This window comes from Choristoneura fumiferana, chromosome 8, assembly GCF_025370935.1.
Source record: "Choristoneura fumiferana chromosome 8, NRCan_CFum_1, whole genome shotgun sequence".
Lineage (NCBI taxonomy): Eukaryota > Metazoa > Arthropoda > Insecta > Lepidoptera > Tortricidae > Choristoneura > Choristoneura fumiferana.
Window position 1 is genome coordinate 19,353,474 of NC_133479.1, and position 18,453 is coordinate 19,371,926.

The following is an 18,453-nucleotide window of genomic DNA, read 5'->3' on the forward strand; positions in this document are numbered from 1 at the left end:
TAAGATCGTTTTTGCCACTAGTTCTTCCACCATTATTGGAAACCTTTCATATAATCGTTCAATATTTTTAACTTACGATACAATACACCTTTTAAATTATTTAAAAATGTCTTATTCAACGTAGGCCAAATTACCAATGGACAAGCTAATTTTTTAAAACAACTAACGATTTCATCATCATCATCATATCAGCCGTAGGACGTCCAGTCCTTGTTGAAAATAGACATTGGACTAATAATTTAAATGGTCGAAATGTAAAAGAAATATACCTTACTTACTTCCAACTTATGCTATGTTAGAGCCGATCAAACTGTTTTCACTCTGTTGTTGCTATTATAACCATCCCTCTATTCAATATAACCTCTTAGCTGTAAAGTATCTCATATTATCAATTATATCAATGTATTTAGGCCGACAATGCACCAGCAGTCCCTATGGTACAGAGGTGTCCACGGGCTGCATTAATCACTTAACGCACGCCCGTTTGTCGGTATTTATATATAAAAAATACGCCAATAAACGTGGTAATCGGGAAAATTGAATCTCGTGCCAGTGTGGACCCTTTGCATAATAAATTTCACGGTAATCTCTTCGGCAGCAACACAACATCAACATGACATACAGCGATATCTTTAGTCGTAGCCAGATTTGGTAGCTAGCTACAATGTAGTAATTGTGCTTTCCCATCTGTTCACTAGCTACAAGTCTGGCTTCGAGATGAGCTAAATTAAGGCAGCGACGAAGCTACTGGCATGCGATTCAGTTTCTTGGACTGTACAAACCTCAGGTCAAGTTAGTTACCTTATATCATTGCGAAAATGTTTTGAAGTGTTAAAAATAAAAAACTGAAATAATCATGATTTTTTTTATTAACAAACCTAATTATTTCTTATAAATACGGATGAAATCAAAAGTCTTGAGACTCTGTGTAATCGGTGGGAGGCTCCCAGTCTTCGCTGCCATCGCTGTTGAAGGGATCTTCGGGCTCCGACTCAGATCCAGGGCTGTCTTTGGGTATTGGTTTCCGGGGTCTCTTCCCCTGAACGATGAGGCCAGGAGACTGTGTGTCCTCCTCGTCCGATTCAGACCTGACCCTTTGCTTCCTTGGCTTCGGTCTTGGTCTTTGGTCTCGAACTAAAATAAACAATCACTTCTTAGTTTAATTGTGTTTTGTATTTTCATTTCATAACAGCAAGGCTACAGCAGGAACTTTTGCTTTTGAATGGTTATCGTTCTGAACCGTCTCGACTCAGGTGCAAAATTTACAAAGACTAGAACTCATAATCGAAATCGACGCTGTCTCCTTCGGAGTCTTCGACTTGGAAGTGGTCGTCATAAAAGTTAACGGATTGCGCGTTGATGTAGAATATGTTGCCGCGCCTTTCCACCACGCGCGCGCCGGCTGCGGAAACAAGTTTAATATTTAACTACTTAAGAGAGTCTAATGAGTTGATTCTATGTGCTCCTGTGGAATATGGAGACCGGGAGACTTGAATCACATCTTGTTCTGCTCGCTTTAGGACCACTCCAATCTTTTCTCCCAACTCCAGTCAATTTCAGTCATTATTTGTTTATTATATCTTAATACCCGCGACATGTACAGTCAGCATCAAAAGTAGCTGGTTACTTTTTTACTCTGTCACATTAACACATTTTTCAATCTTGTATGACGCTAAGTACGTGGCTGTGAAACGACAAAGTACAAAAATAACCAGCTACTTTTGTTGCTGATTGTACCATCAGCCAAATAAGTGGTCTATCAATTTTTAAACAAGTTCCTATCAAATGAACCTAAAAAAACCTGGATTTGATACAAGCGAGATGGTTACGCTTGAGTGCCGGCGCGCATTAAGAGATCAGATATTTTTGTATAAAATCGTAGGAAACTACATAGACTCCCCCTATCTGTTAAGTAGATTAGGTTTTAAAGCTTCCCGTTTGAACACACGAACTTTCAATAAATTATTTCATGTTCCCCTCACAAGGAAAAAATATAAATCTAACTCTTATATTAACAGAGCCTGTAAAGCCCATAATTCTAATTTCTGTCAAGTAGATGTATTTCATTTATCCTTAGTTAAGTTCAAGAGTGGCATTCTGTCCCTTTTGGATTAATAGCATTCATTTTACAATTTTGCAGTTTCATCTTTAAATAGTAACTGCTGACCGTATTTGTGTTTAGCCAACAAACCTGTTTTCAGTTTGGTTTCCCGATCATTTTACTTTTACTTAAATGAATCAGTAAGTGGTGGCAGCTTTATTGGTTTATGTAAATTGTAATTTGTTTATTTTTAAGAACCATGTACCTACCGTTTGTGCCCAAATAAACAAAAAAAAAAAAAAAATGAATATGTCGCTAAAGTCGAACTTTCAAGTTGACAGACACGTCTATTGGCATTATTGTTTTATGACATGCAAACGATTATGAACTTTAGGGTGGTAGACCACATATTTGGCTGATGGTACATATTATTGTATAGCATATTAGAATCTTTCATAGAGATAAAAATTGATCTTATAAAGATTCGCTTCGAATAACCTGATGATGAATCCTAATTAATAATTCTGCTGCGGGTATCACAAGTGACAGCTTTAGGGGCGGGGCGGACTACAAAAATCAAAGTTCGTATTGTACCGTCCCTCTCACTTGTATTAAATAATATAACCTCCTAACGCCCAGAGTCCATTATAAAGGACTTATTGTAATTTTAAATCAAACTATCATAAATGGCAAAGTTTGATGTTCATAAATCAAACATTTGACTTGGGCGTTAGGAGGATAAGCAGCGTTAGCGGCCGTCACGGCCAGATACGAAGTTCGAATTTTGCACATCGTAGTATAGGGCCGAGGTGGCCTAGTGGTTTGACCTATCGCCTCTCAAACAGAGGGTCGTGGGTTCAAACCCCGGCTCGCACCTCTGAGTTTTTCCAAATTCATGTGCGGAATTACATTTGAAAATTACCACGAGCTTTGCGGTGAAGGAAAACATCGTGAGGAAACCTGCAAAAACCAGCGAAGCAATTCAATGGTGCGTGTGAAGTTCCCAATCCGCACTGGGCCCGCGTGGGAACTATGGCCCAAGCCCTCTTGTTCTGAGAGGAGGCCTGTGCCCAGCAGTGGGATGTATATAGGCTGGGATGAGTATAGGGCCAGCTCTAAACGCGGCGAACTCGCTGCGCGCTCTCAGCAAAATCGTGACGCGCTCGCAGCGAAGTTGCTGCGCGCTCGCCTCGCTTTCAACTCGCCTACAAATCGCAAATGTGAAGGACCTTAATTTGAATAACTACTTACCATTTTTATCGTTCAAAGGGCAAACTAGACTGCGTAGGTATTCACTTTTATAGAGTTATCTCGACCTGACATTTTGTCGCTTGTCGTCTGTTAAAGGGCGCCGAATGCATGACTCGGGCGCCTAGATGGCTAAGGCTGCGTTCAGACACGGCGGGAATCGCCCGGTTTTGAGCACACCGTCTTTCTTCAGAGTATGGCACTTGTCCCACCGCCGACGATGAGCGAGAAGCGAGTAGAGCGAGTAACTAGAAACGAGTGGGCGAGAAGCGAGTGTAGTTTTGTCGCTCGGCTGTAAGCGAGTGTTCGCGTGCGACGGGCGATTACTCGCTCCACTCGACTCGCTCGTGCGGGGCGGCCGCCAAGCTGACATCGCTGAGCGAGTATCTATAGCTCAGCTAGTTTTATAGCTCTTGTCGCTGCGACAAAAGATGTAAGAGCGAGTTCTCGCCGACAGTGTGAACTGCCAGCGATCAACTATTAATATATGTGTCTCTTTTACTCACACAAGATCTTATATCTTTTGTTCGTTTCTTGAGCGAGAAAATAGTCGATAGCCAATCGTTTCCTCGCTGGCGGTGAGACAAGTGCCTATTGCTTGAGAAAAAGACGGTGTGCGGTGTGCTAAAACCGCGCGATGCCCGCCGTGTCTGAACGCAGCCTAAGGCCGGCCCTGGGTAACATACCAGGCGGCGGCGGGCGCGTGCCGGGCGGGTGGTCGTGTATCTGCCAGTGTCGCGGGTCCCGCTTGCGGCAGGCGGCGCCGTACGGGCAGGCGGCGCGCTCGCCGGCGCCCCAGTCCGCGTCCGACGGGTGGCTGAACTGCGCCTTGTGCTGCGGGTTGCGTCTGACAACCGAAATAACAACAACTCTCATAAAAAAAAAAACAATTATGTCGAGCAGGACCATGGTGAAAATGTTCTCCGGCAAAAGCGAATCCGTCTTTATAGCCAGGGGTCACATTTTCAAATTCTACTTATTTTTTCGCAAATAAAACATTGAAATTTATTTATTGCAAAATAACATTAATTGAATAACAAAATCAATTCTCCTGTTTTGTCGCAGAAAGATGATCATTTTTGTACGCGCTGCTCCATATTTACTATATGGCAGAGAAGGGCGCGGGCGAGAGCAGCGAAACACCGCCTCGTCCGGCCAGCAGGGTTACAACGAAACTCGAAGTTCGTATCGTGCTCGTGCCGTCCCTCTGACACTTATACTATTTAATACGAGAGCGAGAGGGACGGTACGATACGAACTTCGAGTTTCGTAGTAGCCCTGCAGGGCGGCCAGTCACAGAGTACATTATTATCGGCCAGTCAGCCACAAAACACAAAAGCTGATTCCAGTGGCGTAGCTACCGGAGGGCTAGACGGGGCAGTGCCCCAGGGCCCCCGAGCTAACGGCCCCTCGTACACTGACTTAAAAACTATAAATGACAAATCTGGAGTACATCGAATTCGAAACACGACGAATACGTAACAGACCTTGCAGACTCTTGCAGGTGGTAGGACCTTGTGCAAGGTCCGCCCGGATTGCTACCACCATCTTGCTCGCTAATCCTGCCGTGAAGCAGCAGTGCTTGCATTGTTGTGTTTCGGCGTGGAGAGTAAGACAGCCGGTGAAATTACTGGCACGTGAGGTATCCCATCTTAGGCCTCTAGGTTGGCAACGCGTCTGCAATACCCCTGGTGTTGCAGATGTTTATGGGCGGTGGTGATCTCTTACCATCAGGAGACCCACTTGCTCGTTTGCCATCCAGTCGTATAAAAAAAAAGACGATTTTAAATAAGTAGTTTAGTTGGGGCATTAGTTTACTTTTTGCCCCAGGGCCTTTGGTTACGCCACTAGGTGGTTCACGCCGCTCTGCTCATGTTTATCATAACAAACGTAGCTAACGTAACGGCTAAAATACAAGTTTATTTGCAATACCGTGCTTTTATTGTCCAGCCTGGCCATTTTATTAAAATCAGTTCACCTTCCGAGTTTAGAGTTTATCTATGAACTAAAATAATTTCCTTGCTCACCCGCGACCTTACGATAGCTAAGCTTATGCAAAATATGCGTGTTCATGCAGTTCCACCTCCACACTGTAAGAACACACACAAATCACACAAACCCATCTATCACCACCACCACACTGACGCGTTTCGAACTCAACCAGAGCTCATCTTCAGAGTGACACAACCGTTCACCATGCTACCAGATGGCTACCAGTTGTTGGACTAACGAACCACAACCACCGTTTTAATTTGTCACTGTAACTCCCCAAGTACCCACATATATTTTGTGAAACAAAACAAAACTAGCCACACTAAACATAAAGTTTAATGTTCGAACGCCCAGTGTCCTTTATGAAGGACACTGGGCTTCAGGAGGTTAGCCCCGGCCCAGCGAACAGAGGGTCATGACCCCCACGACTCCCCCCTCTAGATTCGCCTTTAGAGTCAAGTCCACAACATCAGGAACAATGAGCTAATCCAGGGCTGGCGAACCAATGGCACGCGTGCCAGTTATGGAACAGGACAAAATAATTTGGGCACATCATTGATAACCGAATACCACAAACTTAATTAATAGTTTTATACCTACTCATTTGTGCAATGCAACCATAAAACGAATTCATAGTAGATTAGAATAGAATAAGCCTTTATCACACCTACTCGTAGAGTAAAAGATACAATATTATTAATAAAATTAAGAAATTTTCCACATCCAGACACACATTGTCAGGTTATTATGGTTGCCAGTAACCCTAAAAAAATCGCTTCTCTGTCATTTACACCATGTGATGCAGAATGTTTTAAGCTACACAATAGTAGTAATAACTCGTTTTTTTTTTTGAGATAGCACCTTTTGGCTTTGGGCAGTATTGTAACTTATTACTAAAACAATAAGGTTGAATTTCCAAATCAATGCATGTGGTCGCTATATAAATCGCCTCTACCTTATTAAGAGTCAAAATTGGCACAATCACCCATAAAGGTTTGCTATCTCTGCTCTGAGCTAATCTGTCCAATTTCACATAGACGCATTGTACTTCGCCCGTACAATCCGAATAAAAACCGCCCTCTATAATAGGGTTCAATTATGAAAACCAACTATTATGGGTAGCTCAAGATAGCATAATGAAACAAAAATTCTTACACTGCTTAAATAACTAAGTTAACCAAACGTTAGCGACATCTATCCTACAGCCAGCGCCATCTAGTGGCAAATTGTGGTACTAATTGCAGCACAGCCATTTGGAACGTAAACTAAACACGCATAACGGATCATACCTGTAACAGTTGGCTCCGTACAGGCAGCGCTCCCGGTTCGGAGCCTTGGCCGGCGACGGAGGCGCTTTGGCCGCATCAGCAGCGTTGGCCGACGCGCCCTAGAGTGAACATTATAGTTAAGCCAAAAAAGAGGGAGAGAGAATCAAAACAACTACCTTTTAGCCTTCTCTTGATATATGCTTCAGTTAAAAACATTTTAGATATGGACTTTAAAAACCTTAAATGCAGTTTTACTGTGCATAATTCATTTTCTTAATTCTTGATTATCTTTTAAATACTATGTATTAATATGTATTAATTATGTACTTATAAATGTGATGCCGTCTCCGTCTATTCGAACAAAACAAATAGAGACGGCATCACACCTAACCGCCAGTTAACACTAATCAATGGATGGTGAAACAGCCCCTAAGAGTTATCGCCATTTTGTGGAGAAATTAAATTCATTTGACTTGAAACTAATACCACCACACAACTACCCACATTTTCATCAACATGTCATGCTAAACTCGATTAAAGATGTGAGTCATCTGTTCATATAGAGAGTGACAATCTACATTTTAGTTTTGTAGAGTGAGTAAAATGTTATACAAAACCCTATCAACTTACAGCTTGATCATTGCTAGGTCCAGCCTTCACATCATCAGGCTCCTGTTTAACAACTGGTTCAGCATTAACAACTGGTTCATCTTTAATAACTGGTTCATCTTTAACATCTACTGGTTCAGTTTTAATTTTCTTAGCACCCTCATCATCTGTTCCTTCAGGACTATGACTTCTCTTGGGTGTAGGTGAGTGTGGCTGATCAGGGTCATTTGTGCTTGGATGTGGGGCATCTGCTACAGGTTCTTCTATGGTGGTGTTGGGGCTTGCTTCAGGATTAGCTGTTGGTTGATTGTCTGTTGCTTCCTGTTCTTTATCTGGAATTTTAAGTTGTAAAAAATAATTGATAATAATGTGTTTACATTTGATTTCTACAATGATTATATTTGTACATGGGTCTTGATGAAGCATATTGTTTGTTTTTTTTTGTAAATTTATTGATAAGGACTTTTGCTGACTTCATTCTTGTAACATTGACAAAGCCTGCAGGGTGGATATGGTTTGTATATTTTTTACAAGATACAGTTTATTAGTATTTATTACTTACCAAGTAGAGAAGGTGATTCTGCTCTAACATTCTCAACTGTTTCGTTTAAATCAAAATCTAATAATTCAGAATTATCATCAAATCCAACATCAGTGTTTGAATTCACTTTGCTTGCATCTCTGTCCTGTATTGTTTCATCATTTTCTCTATCTTTTTCATTTACAGGAACATTTTCATTGTTTGGTTTACTTTCACATTCATTTGGTTTATTGCTTTCATTAGTTTCTTCAGACTCGCCGTTTACTAGTTCTGGTGTATTTGACACATCAGTGGCTTGACTGTCATTCTCCGTTGAACACAGCAGCACTTCATACCAGTAGTTCCCTGGTAGGAGCCCGAATCTATCCCCATTCAGTAGTGTCTCTTTACTCAATTTCCTTAGAATTTCTTTCTCCTTTGAACCTTTTTTTGTGAAGAAGCAAGGGTTTTGGTGGAGCTGAAAATAAATTTAAAAATATTATTATTCCCCCGAATGGCCGGCTTTTAGGGCTTAGGCCAATGTCAGTTTCAATTTAATGAAATGCTTGCATAAAGTATATCTTAGAAACAATGAAGTCTATGGTCTATTATTTTTTTATGTCAGCAACATGTTTTGTTCCCAATTAAAAAATGTCTACCTACCTAAAAAAGCAGCCAAACCATGGAAAACCCTGCTTGTAACCCTATCAATAACTTACCGCCTCTATAACCAGAGAATCCTCTGTAACAATTAGACGGCCATGATTCCTTGATATCCGCTTATCATCACACTGAAACATAGATTACTTAAGGTTTATAGCAATATAGCAACTATATGCAGTGACAACATCAGTTAATTTAAAGGATAGCTGGCTGCATTACAAGCTGTAGTTGTAGGAGGAAAATAATTATTAGTAAAACTTGTGGCTTTTATGTTTTTTATTTAAAATGTCTAGGTATTATAGGTAAGTATATATAATAGAGTGGAGTTCTCTCAGAACTTACATCGAGGCAAGAATGTCGTCCGATTAAATGTGTTCCTACTGGAAGTTGAATTTTAGTCGACTCTTCGGTATCTACGCGCACTAATTTGAACACCATTTTACAGGTAGCACATTGAAAGAAAGTCTGGCTGGAAAGCTAAACGAACAGCGTTTAACAATAACGGATAACTACAAAATAACAAAATATAGTAACAAGGAAGCGAATAAACAAGTCGGTTATCAAAACAGCACCTATAACCAACCACTTTTTAACGAGTGTTTTCAGTGCGAACAAACAAACTGGGATATGTCAGGAGATGTCACGGTGATGTCATTATTGCTGCTGTCAAAAAGCGTTTTATTTGTATGAGTACCGACTCACAAACTACGCAATGAGCTTTTAAAAACATTAATGTTTCAAAGCGGATACCATCATCACCACTGAAACTTAATTTTAATCTCCATTTTTTTTGTACAGCGCTGCATATTTAAATTACTAAAAGTAATCACATCCTAAACAATTTCGAAACCCAATGACGACAAAGACCGCAAAATCTAAACGCCAGCCAATGGAGTGTCAAGTTTTCTAAAGTCGATGTAAATATTGGTTACCAAGAAAATGATGAAAGGCGTCGGAGTGGGATCAGGGCGGGCCCTCTCCGGGCAGCTGTATAAGTACACGAACGTGGTAAAAGGCTGGCAGCAGCGCTGGTTTGCTGTGGACCCCGAGACGGGCGTTCTCTCGTACTACCTGTTTGATGGGCCCGGAGACACTGTCCAGCCTGGACAGCCTGCCCGCGGAGAGGTAAATTGAGCCCACGTTATCTCCCAATAACCGTATGAAATCATTTAAGTATAAACGCAATTCAGAGTAGAAATAAATTACTTTATTTCAATGCATTCATAACTAAAGTTACACAAGTTATATGCCTGTTTAACTGATTTTTATTTGTTACTGCACGTTATTTATAAATGTAACATTTGGACACGACAGGTCTGCGAAGTACAGGCATAACTGGAATTGTTTAAATAACCCTCGGTCCTAAGTAACAAAGTTATAATTCTTATACATAATGGTTGCTTTCAATAATATTTATTATTCGTCAAAGAATTAGTCATCCACCAAGCTTGAACAAAATTTAAGTTTATGATTGTGCCCTTGCCTTGACTGCCTAAGTGGGCAGGCCACAATTTTAGAAAAATAGATATAACCATTGGGAGAGGAAGGTTCTTGAGTTTCTACTACGAACCAGAAAATGTAGTGTTAATTGGCCTCCTACCAGGTTGACCGCCGATAGCGCGAGTGTCATGGGCATCGCCAGGGGGAGCAGGGAGGGGCAGCTACCCCCCCCCCTAGAGATTCTAAAAAAGTTGCCAAATGTAAAGCAACCAAACCAGTCCTAAGTCTTTGACTTGACTTGCTTGATCTATCATTCCTGCATGTCGAAACTGAAACTTGAATGAATTCACCAATTCCAATATATTTATTGGAATTGGTGAATTCATTCGAGTTTCAGCTTAGAAAACAGTCCACTAGTTGAGTGTAACACTCACCACTCAACTAGTGGACGTTTTCTAAGCTTTTTTGCAGGTGGTAGAATCTTGTGCAAGGTCCGCCCGGATTTCTACCACCATCTTGCTTGCTAATCCTGCTGTGAAGCAGCAGTGCTTGCACTGTTGTGTTTCAGCATGCAGAGTGAGACAGCTATTGAAATTACTGGCACTTGAGGTATCCCATCTTAGGCCTGTAGGTTGGCAACGCATCTGCAATACCCCTGGTGTTGCAGATGTTTATGGGCGGTGGTGATCTCTTACCATCAGGAGACCCACTTGCTCATTTTCCATAAAAAATAAAATAAAAAAAAGGTTTTAATTGTTCAACGGTAGACATCTGGCTGATGATGATGTTATGGTCTTCTAAGAGTGGGAGCTTTGTGTTTTAAACAACATAATCCTACTGATGCGGATGACAGCAGTTCTTTGTTACTGCGCAGGCGCAGCTAGCGGCCGCAGTTGTATGCCCGAGCGACGAGGACTCGCGCACGTTCACGGTCAACTGTGCGTCCGGCGACATGCTCAAGCTGCGCGCCGCCGACGCGCGCGCGCGCCAGGAGTGGGTCAACGGGCTGCGAGCCATCGCCGAGATACACACCAAGGTAACAGGACTACATACTAGAGATGCCACGAATAGTTAATTGGCCGAATACCGAATATTCGGCACAAAATACATGTTTGTCGAGCGCGTAAACAAAGATACGACGGTGGTAGGACCTTGTGCAAGGGCCGCCCGGATTGCTACCACCATGTTGCTCGCTAATCCTGTCGTGAAGCAGCAGCGCTTGCACTGTTGTGTTTCGGCGTGGAGAGTAAGACAGCCGGTGAATCTGCAGTTGCTGGTGTCTATGGGCAGTGGTAATCTCTTCCATCAGGAGACCCACTTGCTCGTTTGCCTTCCAGTCAAATAAAAAAAGGACAGAATAGTTTTTATCCCGTAAAATTGCATAGTTCTCGCGGGTAACAGCTAGTATGGTATAATGTTGCAGGCGATGGGCGCTAATCCACCGCTGCAGCCGCGCGAGCAGCTGGCCGTGCACGGCGCCATGGCCTCCGCCCGGCACCAGCTGCAGCAGACTGAACTCAGGTACCACACTGTGTGGCGTTGGGAGCGTTCAAGTATTACGTAACGCAATAAGGGTTTTCACAGAGGCGAAATATCGCTAGATGGCGTTAGTATTGAGAGGTCCGTTTCTCGTTTGACGTTTGCTCATGATTCTTCTTCTTCTTCTCTTTTAAAATATGGCTTTTCTATCCTAGTTAATAGGACAATTTCGCCAGTGTCAAGGTAAACTCTCTTTGAGAGGGACGTTGTACGGTGATTGTAGTTTTTGCAACTTGATAGTAAAATTCCAGAAACCACGCGGAGACAACTTGCGCATTAAAAAATGACAGACACAAGAGCAATATAGAATTTTGTGATTACTGTTCACTGTTAAGGTTAATCGCCGCATAAAACACTATCAAAATTATACTTCAACTAGCCAAAGAAACAGAAATGAAATAGCAAAATTAGATATCGAAAATACAAACTGAGACATGGATGCACAGAAAAACCAGAAAAAGAGACCAGCGCTGGAATCGAACCCAGGTCCTCAGCAATCCGTGCTGCGTGCTATAACCCCTACACCACCGCTGGACAGGAATTTAGACACGAATTTTTCCTATGCATACATATCTCAGGTTGCTTATTTCTACTACGCTACTTATGCAGCAGCACTAGCGACATCTATGTTTTCGCTCTCATCGAGAGACGTCAACATTCTTTCGGAACCAACCGCTCACCCAGACAAGAGATGTCGCTACTAAGCAATCAAATCATGATTGGTTATTTGGAGTCTTTTTGTATTTCAACTCCAAATTTGTTACTTTTACGGGTATCCCGTGAAACCATATCGAAAATACAAACTGAGACATGGATGCACAGAAAAACCAGAAAAAGAGACCAGCGCTGGGAATCGAACCCAGGTCCTCAGCAATCCGTGCTGCGTGCTATAACCCCTACACCACCGCTGGACAGGAATTTAGACACGAATTTTTCCTATGCATACATATCTCAGGTTGCTTATTTCTACTACGCTACTTATGCAGCAGCACTAGCGACATCTATGTTTTCGCTCTCATCGAGAGACGTCAACATTCTTTCGGAACCAACCGCTCACCCAGACAAGAGATGTCGCTACTAAGCAATCAAATCATGATTGGTTATTTGGAGTCTTTTTGTATTTCAACTCCAAATTTGTTACTTTTACGGGTATCCCGTGAAACCATATCGAAAATACAAACTGAGACATGGATGCACAGAAAAACCAGAAAAAGAGACCAGCGCTGGGAATCGAACCCAGGTCCTCAGCAATCCGTGCTGCGTGCTATAACCCCTACACCACCCGTAAAAGTAACAAATTTGGAGTTGAAATAAAAAATACAAAAAGACTCCAAATAACCAATCATGATAGCAAAATTAGATATTGTCTACATCCGCCATGTTCGAATGCTACTACAAATCGAATCTTTGCTCAAATGAGCCAATCGCAAACAAACGACAAACGTCAAATGGACCTCTAAAAAACGAAAAATTCGTTCATATCGTACTTTCAGTAGTGCAAGGCCTAAATTGTCTAAAAATTGAAAAATTTGAAAATTTGTAAAAAGTGAAATTATGCCCTTGTTCTACCGAAGGTGCGAAGTACATACTATAATGTAATCAAAAAATCTCCAAAAATTGCGTTACGTTTTACTTGAACTCCCCCGTAGGCATTGGCGTGCAATTCCACACCTCAGCCACAGACAGATACCAGTCAGAAATTCCGCTCACCAAATTTCAAGTTCATAGATCAATGGGATTATAAAATAAATCTTCGGAATAACATTTTGTAAAAAACGCTGTCTGGAGAAATGAGATCCTTTGTCTTTCCACAAGCTCTATAGAACGATACCCCTTTTGAAGTTGGTTAACAAGATTAGACGTAGTGGAGATGATTTTATACTCATCTGCGTAGTGTTGGATTTCATCTGACAGGTCTTTCAAAATATTGCAAGTTTGCGAAAAAAAGGTACAGTCAGCAACAAAGATATGTATACAGCCAAAGTGCCAAAATATATGTACACAGGACTTTATTCCCTGAACATTAAGGTCGTGTATACATATTTTTTGTACTTTGGTTGTATCCATATCTTTGTTGCTGGCTATACATCTTTGATTTGTAATCTGGTTCTACCAAAACATGTAGTGCATTGATAGATTGACGACAAGTACCTACAATATTAAAGTGAATGATTTGTTTTTGTCTTGCAGTGACGCGTCGCTCGCGCGGTGCATAGAGTCCTCTGACTCGCCTTTCCCCCACACGGACCCTGACTTACTCCTTTTGAAGGTAAATACATATAATCATTTTTTAGGGTTCCGGAGCCAAAATGGCAAAAACGGAACCCTTATAGTTTCGCCATGTCTGTCTGTCTGTCCGTCCGTCCGCGGCTTTGCTCAGGGACTATTAATGCTAGAAAGCTGTAATTTTGCACGGTTATATATGTAAACTATGCCGAGAAAATGGAAGAATAAAAAATAATAAAATAAATTTTCTCATCCAGCCCTATAGTGTGGGGTATCGTTGGGATATCGTTGGAGGTCTTTTAAAACCATTAGTGGTTTGCTCAGACGATTTTTCGATTCACTGATTTGTTTGCGAAATATTCAACTTTAAAGTGCAAATTTTCATTAAAATCGAGCGTTTTGGGCGTCTGGTTTTCTTCTAAATTGAGCGAACATTTTCTATGTGTTCTTACACTGATATCTTACATCTTCTTGTTTTTGAAAAAAATGTTGCTATTGACCTAGTCCCAAACTAAGCCAAGCTTGTATTATGGATACTTGGCAACATACTTATATCAAACGTCCAAAACTCGAAAACAACGATTAGTATTATTCATACAAATATCTGCTCCGGCAGAGGATCAAACCCGGAACCCCAAGCTTCGTAGTCAGGTTCTCTAACCACTTGGCTATCTGGTTGGTCTTGGTCGTCGGTAGTCGATGCTTTCACAACAAATCTTTTTGTAATGTTTTATGTAAAGAAACCGCGAGAAAGCCGTAAATATAAATTACTCATGCAAAATTACAGCTTTCTACCGGCAGCAGTCTGTAAGTTAAACTTTGGACAGACGGACGGATACGGCAAAACTGATGCCTTGTAAAGCTGAGTTTAGACTTGCAAGAAAAATCGTGGAAGTTGCATTACATTGCGAGGCCGTGAAGCCAACGAGTTTGTAGTGGTCAATCGAGCGCCGCAATGTAATGCAACTTGCACAATTTTTCTTACAAGTGCTGGGCTTAAGACTACGTAAACTTAAAAAGTGACGTGTTAGAGCCCTTTGCAGCCTTAGGCACTTGTCCCACCGCCGACGATGAGCGAGAAGCGAGTAGAGCGAGTAACTAGAAACGAGTGGGCGAGCAGCGAGAAGCCTGTGTAGTTTTGTCGCTCGGCTGTAAGCGAGTGTTCGCGTGCGACGGGCGATTACTCGCTCCACTCGACTCGCTCGTGCGGGGCGGCCGCCAAGCTGACATCGCTGAGCGAGTATCTATAGCTCAGCGAGTTTTATAACTCTTGTTGCTGCGACAAAAGATGTAAGAGCGAGTTCTCGCCGACAGTGTGAACAGCCAGCGATCAATTATTAATATATGTGTCTCTTTTACTCACACAAGATCTTATATCTTTTGTTCGTTTCTTGAGCGAGAAAATAGTCGATAGCCAATCGTTTCCTCGCCGGCGGTGAGACAAGTGCCTTACAGAATAAACGATTTGATTTTTACACTATCCATTGTGGACATGCGCTATCTATACCGTCTAAGAAACTACTACGCTACGCTACGGGGCTACTACGAAATTCAAAATTCGTATCATACCGTCCCTCTGTCTCGCATTAAATATTAGCGTCAGCGAGACGGCAAGAAATGAACTTCGATTTTCGAATTTCGTTGTCGCCGTCCTGAATAGCGTACCAACCAGGGAACCTTTGGGCCATTGTTGGCCGCCCCTTCCGCCCCACTGTATTGGACTCTGGTTCCACGATCCAGTTCCCTCGGCTGTAGCAGTGCTACCCCCTGTTTCACCACTGTTTGACGGATAAACGTGATGCCGTCTCTGTTTGTTGTGTTCGAATAGACGGAGATGGCATCACATTTATCCGTCAAATAAAATGAATCAGTGGGTGGTGATGGTGAAACAGGCCCGTACTGTTGCAGGCGACGTCAGCGGCCAGCATGCAGTGCCTGCTGCAGTGTCTCGGCATCCTGCACCGGCAGCAGCAGTACGCCACGCTCAGCCTCTCCAACCACTCCATACACTGAACTCGCAGCCGCCTGCCAAGGACCATGGGGTTTATGAGGGAGCTGTTCCGAAAACGTAAAAATAGGTTGTTAAATCGTTTATGGAATCAGGTGTTTTGAGGAGGTCCATGTTAATGAACTGAAACTATTATTTTGCTAACCCGCGACCTTATGGTAGACTCTTGTCTAACATCTGGTAGCATAGTGGGGTGTAGTTAATGTACGGCTTGTTAATGCACGCATAAATAATGCACGGCCTGATAATCCGTGCTTACGTGCACGAATTATCATGTCGTGCATTATCACCCCATACCGAACTAGCAGAGAACCAATAATGTACGCGCAATAATGTACGACGTGATAATCCGAGGCATTATGTCTTCCGATTATCATGCCTTACGATTTCCGTGATTGAAATAATTAAAAAAACCTAACGAAGGGCGAGAGCGACGCCCTCCCCTCGCCCTTCGACCTAACCCGGCCGGGTCGGATCTGCTCCGACTATATCGATCTCGCTCACTGCGCTCGCTCGATCCGCGGCGCAAAATGTCTATTCATTCGAATCGATTGGATTCAGATTATCACGTCGTACATTATCACTACGTACGTTACAGCGCGCGCAATATTTTGTACGCCCTGATAATACGCGACCATTCCGCGTACATTCCGAGTTGTACATTATTGTTTCCCGCATAGTGAACGGTTGTGTTGCTCTGAAGATGAGATCTGACGCCATATTAACTAACGTTTCTGGCGGTCGCGATCGAAATCAAATGACAGATTTCGCATACAAAAACTGTTATTTGATTGCGATCGCGAGCCTCAGAGACGTCGGGCAAACGGGAACTGGTGCAGTAGAAGGTGGTGATAGATGGGTTTGTGTGATTTGTGTGTTCTTACAGTGCGGAGGTGGAGGAACTGCATGAACACGCAAAAACACACGAAAATTCGTCTGGGAAGATTTATTCTATAATTGAAATAGTGTTCTGCCCTCTTAAGGTAATAAAAAATATTGACTTTACGCATACCTATTTGATAACCACAAAGTAGTCAGGTGCACATGCAGATATTTCCGACGATTATAAATTAAAACTGCTCCCTTTGTGAAAGGTACCTACTTACAACTTGTATATAGTCTGAATCATTTGGGCATTTTCAAAGGCTGTATTATTAGACCATTTGTCTTATTAAATTAAATAAAATGTAAAATACTGATGGAAGTTTCCTTGTAGATATTGTTTTAGGTTATTTAGGTATTTATACCTTGAGCTACCGCTACGCTGCTTCCGGGAACTCCGTAAAATGATACTAGAATCACCTCGACGTTTCGGCCATATTTCAGCTGCCGTGGCCACGACTAATCGTCGTGATAGTTATTTATTTATTTCATTGTATCAATATTTTATAGTTTCTTAAAACCCCAATGTGCGGTAGGGCTTAGTATATAAATTTTCTATTATAGAATATTCGGTCCAAAACACACATCCAGGGCTATTTCTTCTTGTACGGTTGGCAATACGCGAAAGTGGCTTGGGGATTTTCCAAATAAAGAAATAAAATTTTATTTTCACTTCTCATGCTCGTAAATTTGGTTTTTATGCTGGATCATAAAGTAGAGTCTAGTGCATAAAGTAGAATCTTGGTCTTTATAATATTATTTTATAATAATTATAATGTGTGTCAACACCCACAAACTAAGTTTCTATATATTTTTTAATATTTTTTATTTTATGTAAAACTAAAAATCAATCAAAATAAATAAATAAAACTAAAAATTTATAATTATATAAAAAATGCGTGAAAAATAAAAGGTACTTTGCAAGTTTCCACTGTTGATGTTTTTTTTCCTCTCAATCGAAGTGAAAAGCATAGTGTAAAACTCGAGAATTAAACCCATTTTCCCCTCGACGTGTCTATCCACCCTCGCCGTACCGGCTCGGGTGGCTATATGAACGCCTCAGGTAAAATGGCTCCTTTTATGCTCTCGTTTTACAATCTACTATTTATTTAAATTAGGTAGGTTCTTGGGTAAAATATTCTATTTATTTATTCATAAAAAAAACTTTTGACTCATATTTTTTCTTATGTCAATCAAACAAAAAATGACAAAGTTGAAGCGCGTGAACGTTCGGCAGTGGAGGCCAGTGACGTCACGCGGAAGTTAACTGGCTTTATGGTCATCATTTTTCCTCACGGACTAGTTAGAATTTTAGGGCATTAGTGTAATATAAATTAGTCTCTAAATCGAATCGATTTAATGTCATTTGGTGCAAATGAAAAATGGACTACTCGAAATTGTACGTCAAAGCAGAAAAATGACAATTTGAAATAGATATATCAACATGGAAAATTGTCCATCCGGAATACCTATCGTCGAAAATGGAATCTTGTCTCATGAAAAAATTAACAATTTGATGTATAAATCGACAAAAAACGACCACTTGTATTTACGTACAAGCCGTACACTCAATCATTTGTTTCGGGCCTAAATATTAAGTTATGACTTGATTTAGACAACATTCACTTATTTCTTTTTTTAATTTTGCTCCTAATTTATAATGGACAATATTCCATTTGGGTTTAATTAATTTACAGCAAAAATAAATTTAGTTGTATTTTTCAGCAGTTACCTACTTTTTGACACAAGGGCCAATCAACTATTTTACCGACACTTTGGGCGTTTCTTGCGTTACCAAAATTGTCTCTGGCGTTACCAAAAAATTGTATTTCCAACAAGATATTTCACGGTTTAATAGGTTGAACTTACGTAGGATGGTATGTATTTATGTACACCATTCCTAATTAAATTACAGAAAAAACATGTTTACTTAAAAAAAATCTGCAATTGTTTGAAAAAATGGTCCGCGGACAGATTAGTGTCGGTAAAAAAAGTTTATTGGCCCACAATTCACTTT

The 18,453-nt window shown here is 41.3% G+C and overlaps 2 protein-coding genes across 3 annotated transcripts; one reads left to right on the forward strand and one right to left on the reverse strand.

The window, feature by feature from the left end:
* Positions 1-849: 849 nt before the first annotated feature.
* On the reverse strand, positions 850-8,997 carry LOC141430702 (uncharacterized). 2 transcript variants are annotated; one of them, XM_074091562.1, is made up of 7 exons: positions 8,684-8,997; positions 8,398-8,469; positions 7,721-8,156; positions 7,180-7,490; positions 6,571-6,668; positions 3,976-4,136; positions 850-1,134 (listed from the first exon to the last, which is right to left on the reverse strand). In XM_074091562.1, exons 1-7 carry the CDS (start codon positions 8,777-8,779, stop codon positions 908-910), a joined length of 1,401 nt encoding a protein of 466 aa, XP_073947663.1. In that variant the 5' UTR covers positions 8,780-8,997; the 3' UTR covers positions 850-907. The 2 variants fall into 2 exon arrangements, with proteins under 2 accessions (XP_073947663.1, XP_073947664.1); XM_074091563.1 differs by having other exon boundaries at positions 1,042-1,402.
* A 110-nt stretch (positions 8,998-9,107) lies between these two features.
* Positions 9,108-16,749, forward strand: LOC141430704 (oxysterol-binding protein-related protein 11-like). The gene is made up of 5 exons (XM_074091566.1): positions 9,108-9,466; positions 10,656-10,817; positions 11,205-11,302; positions 13,511-13,589; positions 15,455-16,749. Exons 1-5 carry the CDS (start codon positions 9,281-9,283, stop codon positions 15,557-15,559), a joined length of 630 nt encoding a protein of 209 aa, XP_073947667.1. The 5' UTR covers positions 9,108-9,280; the 3' UTR covers positions 15,560-16,749.
* The last annotated feature ends 1,704 nt before the right edge of the window (positions 16,750-18,453 follow it).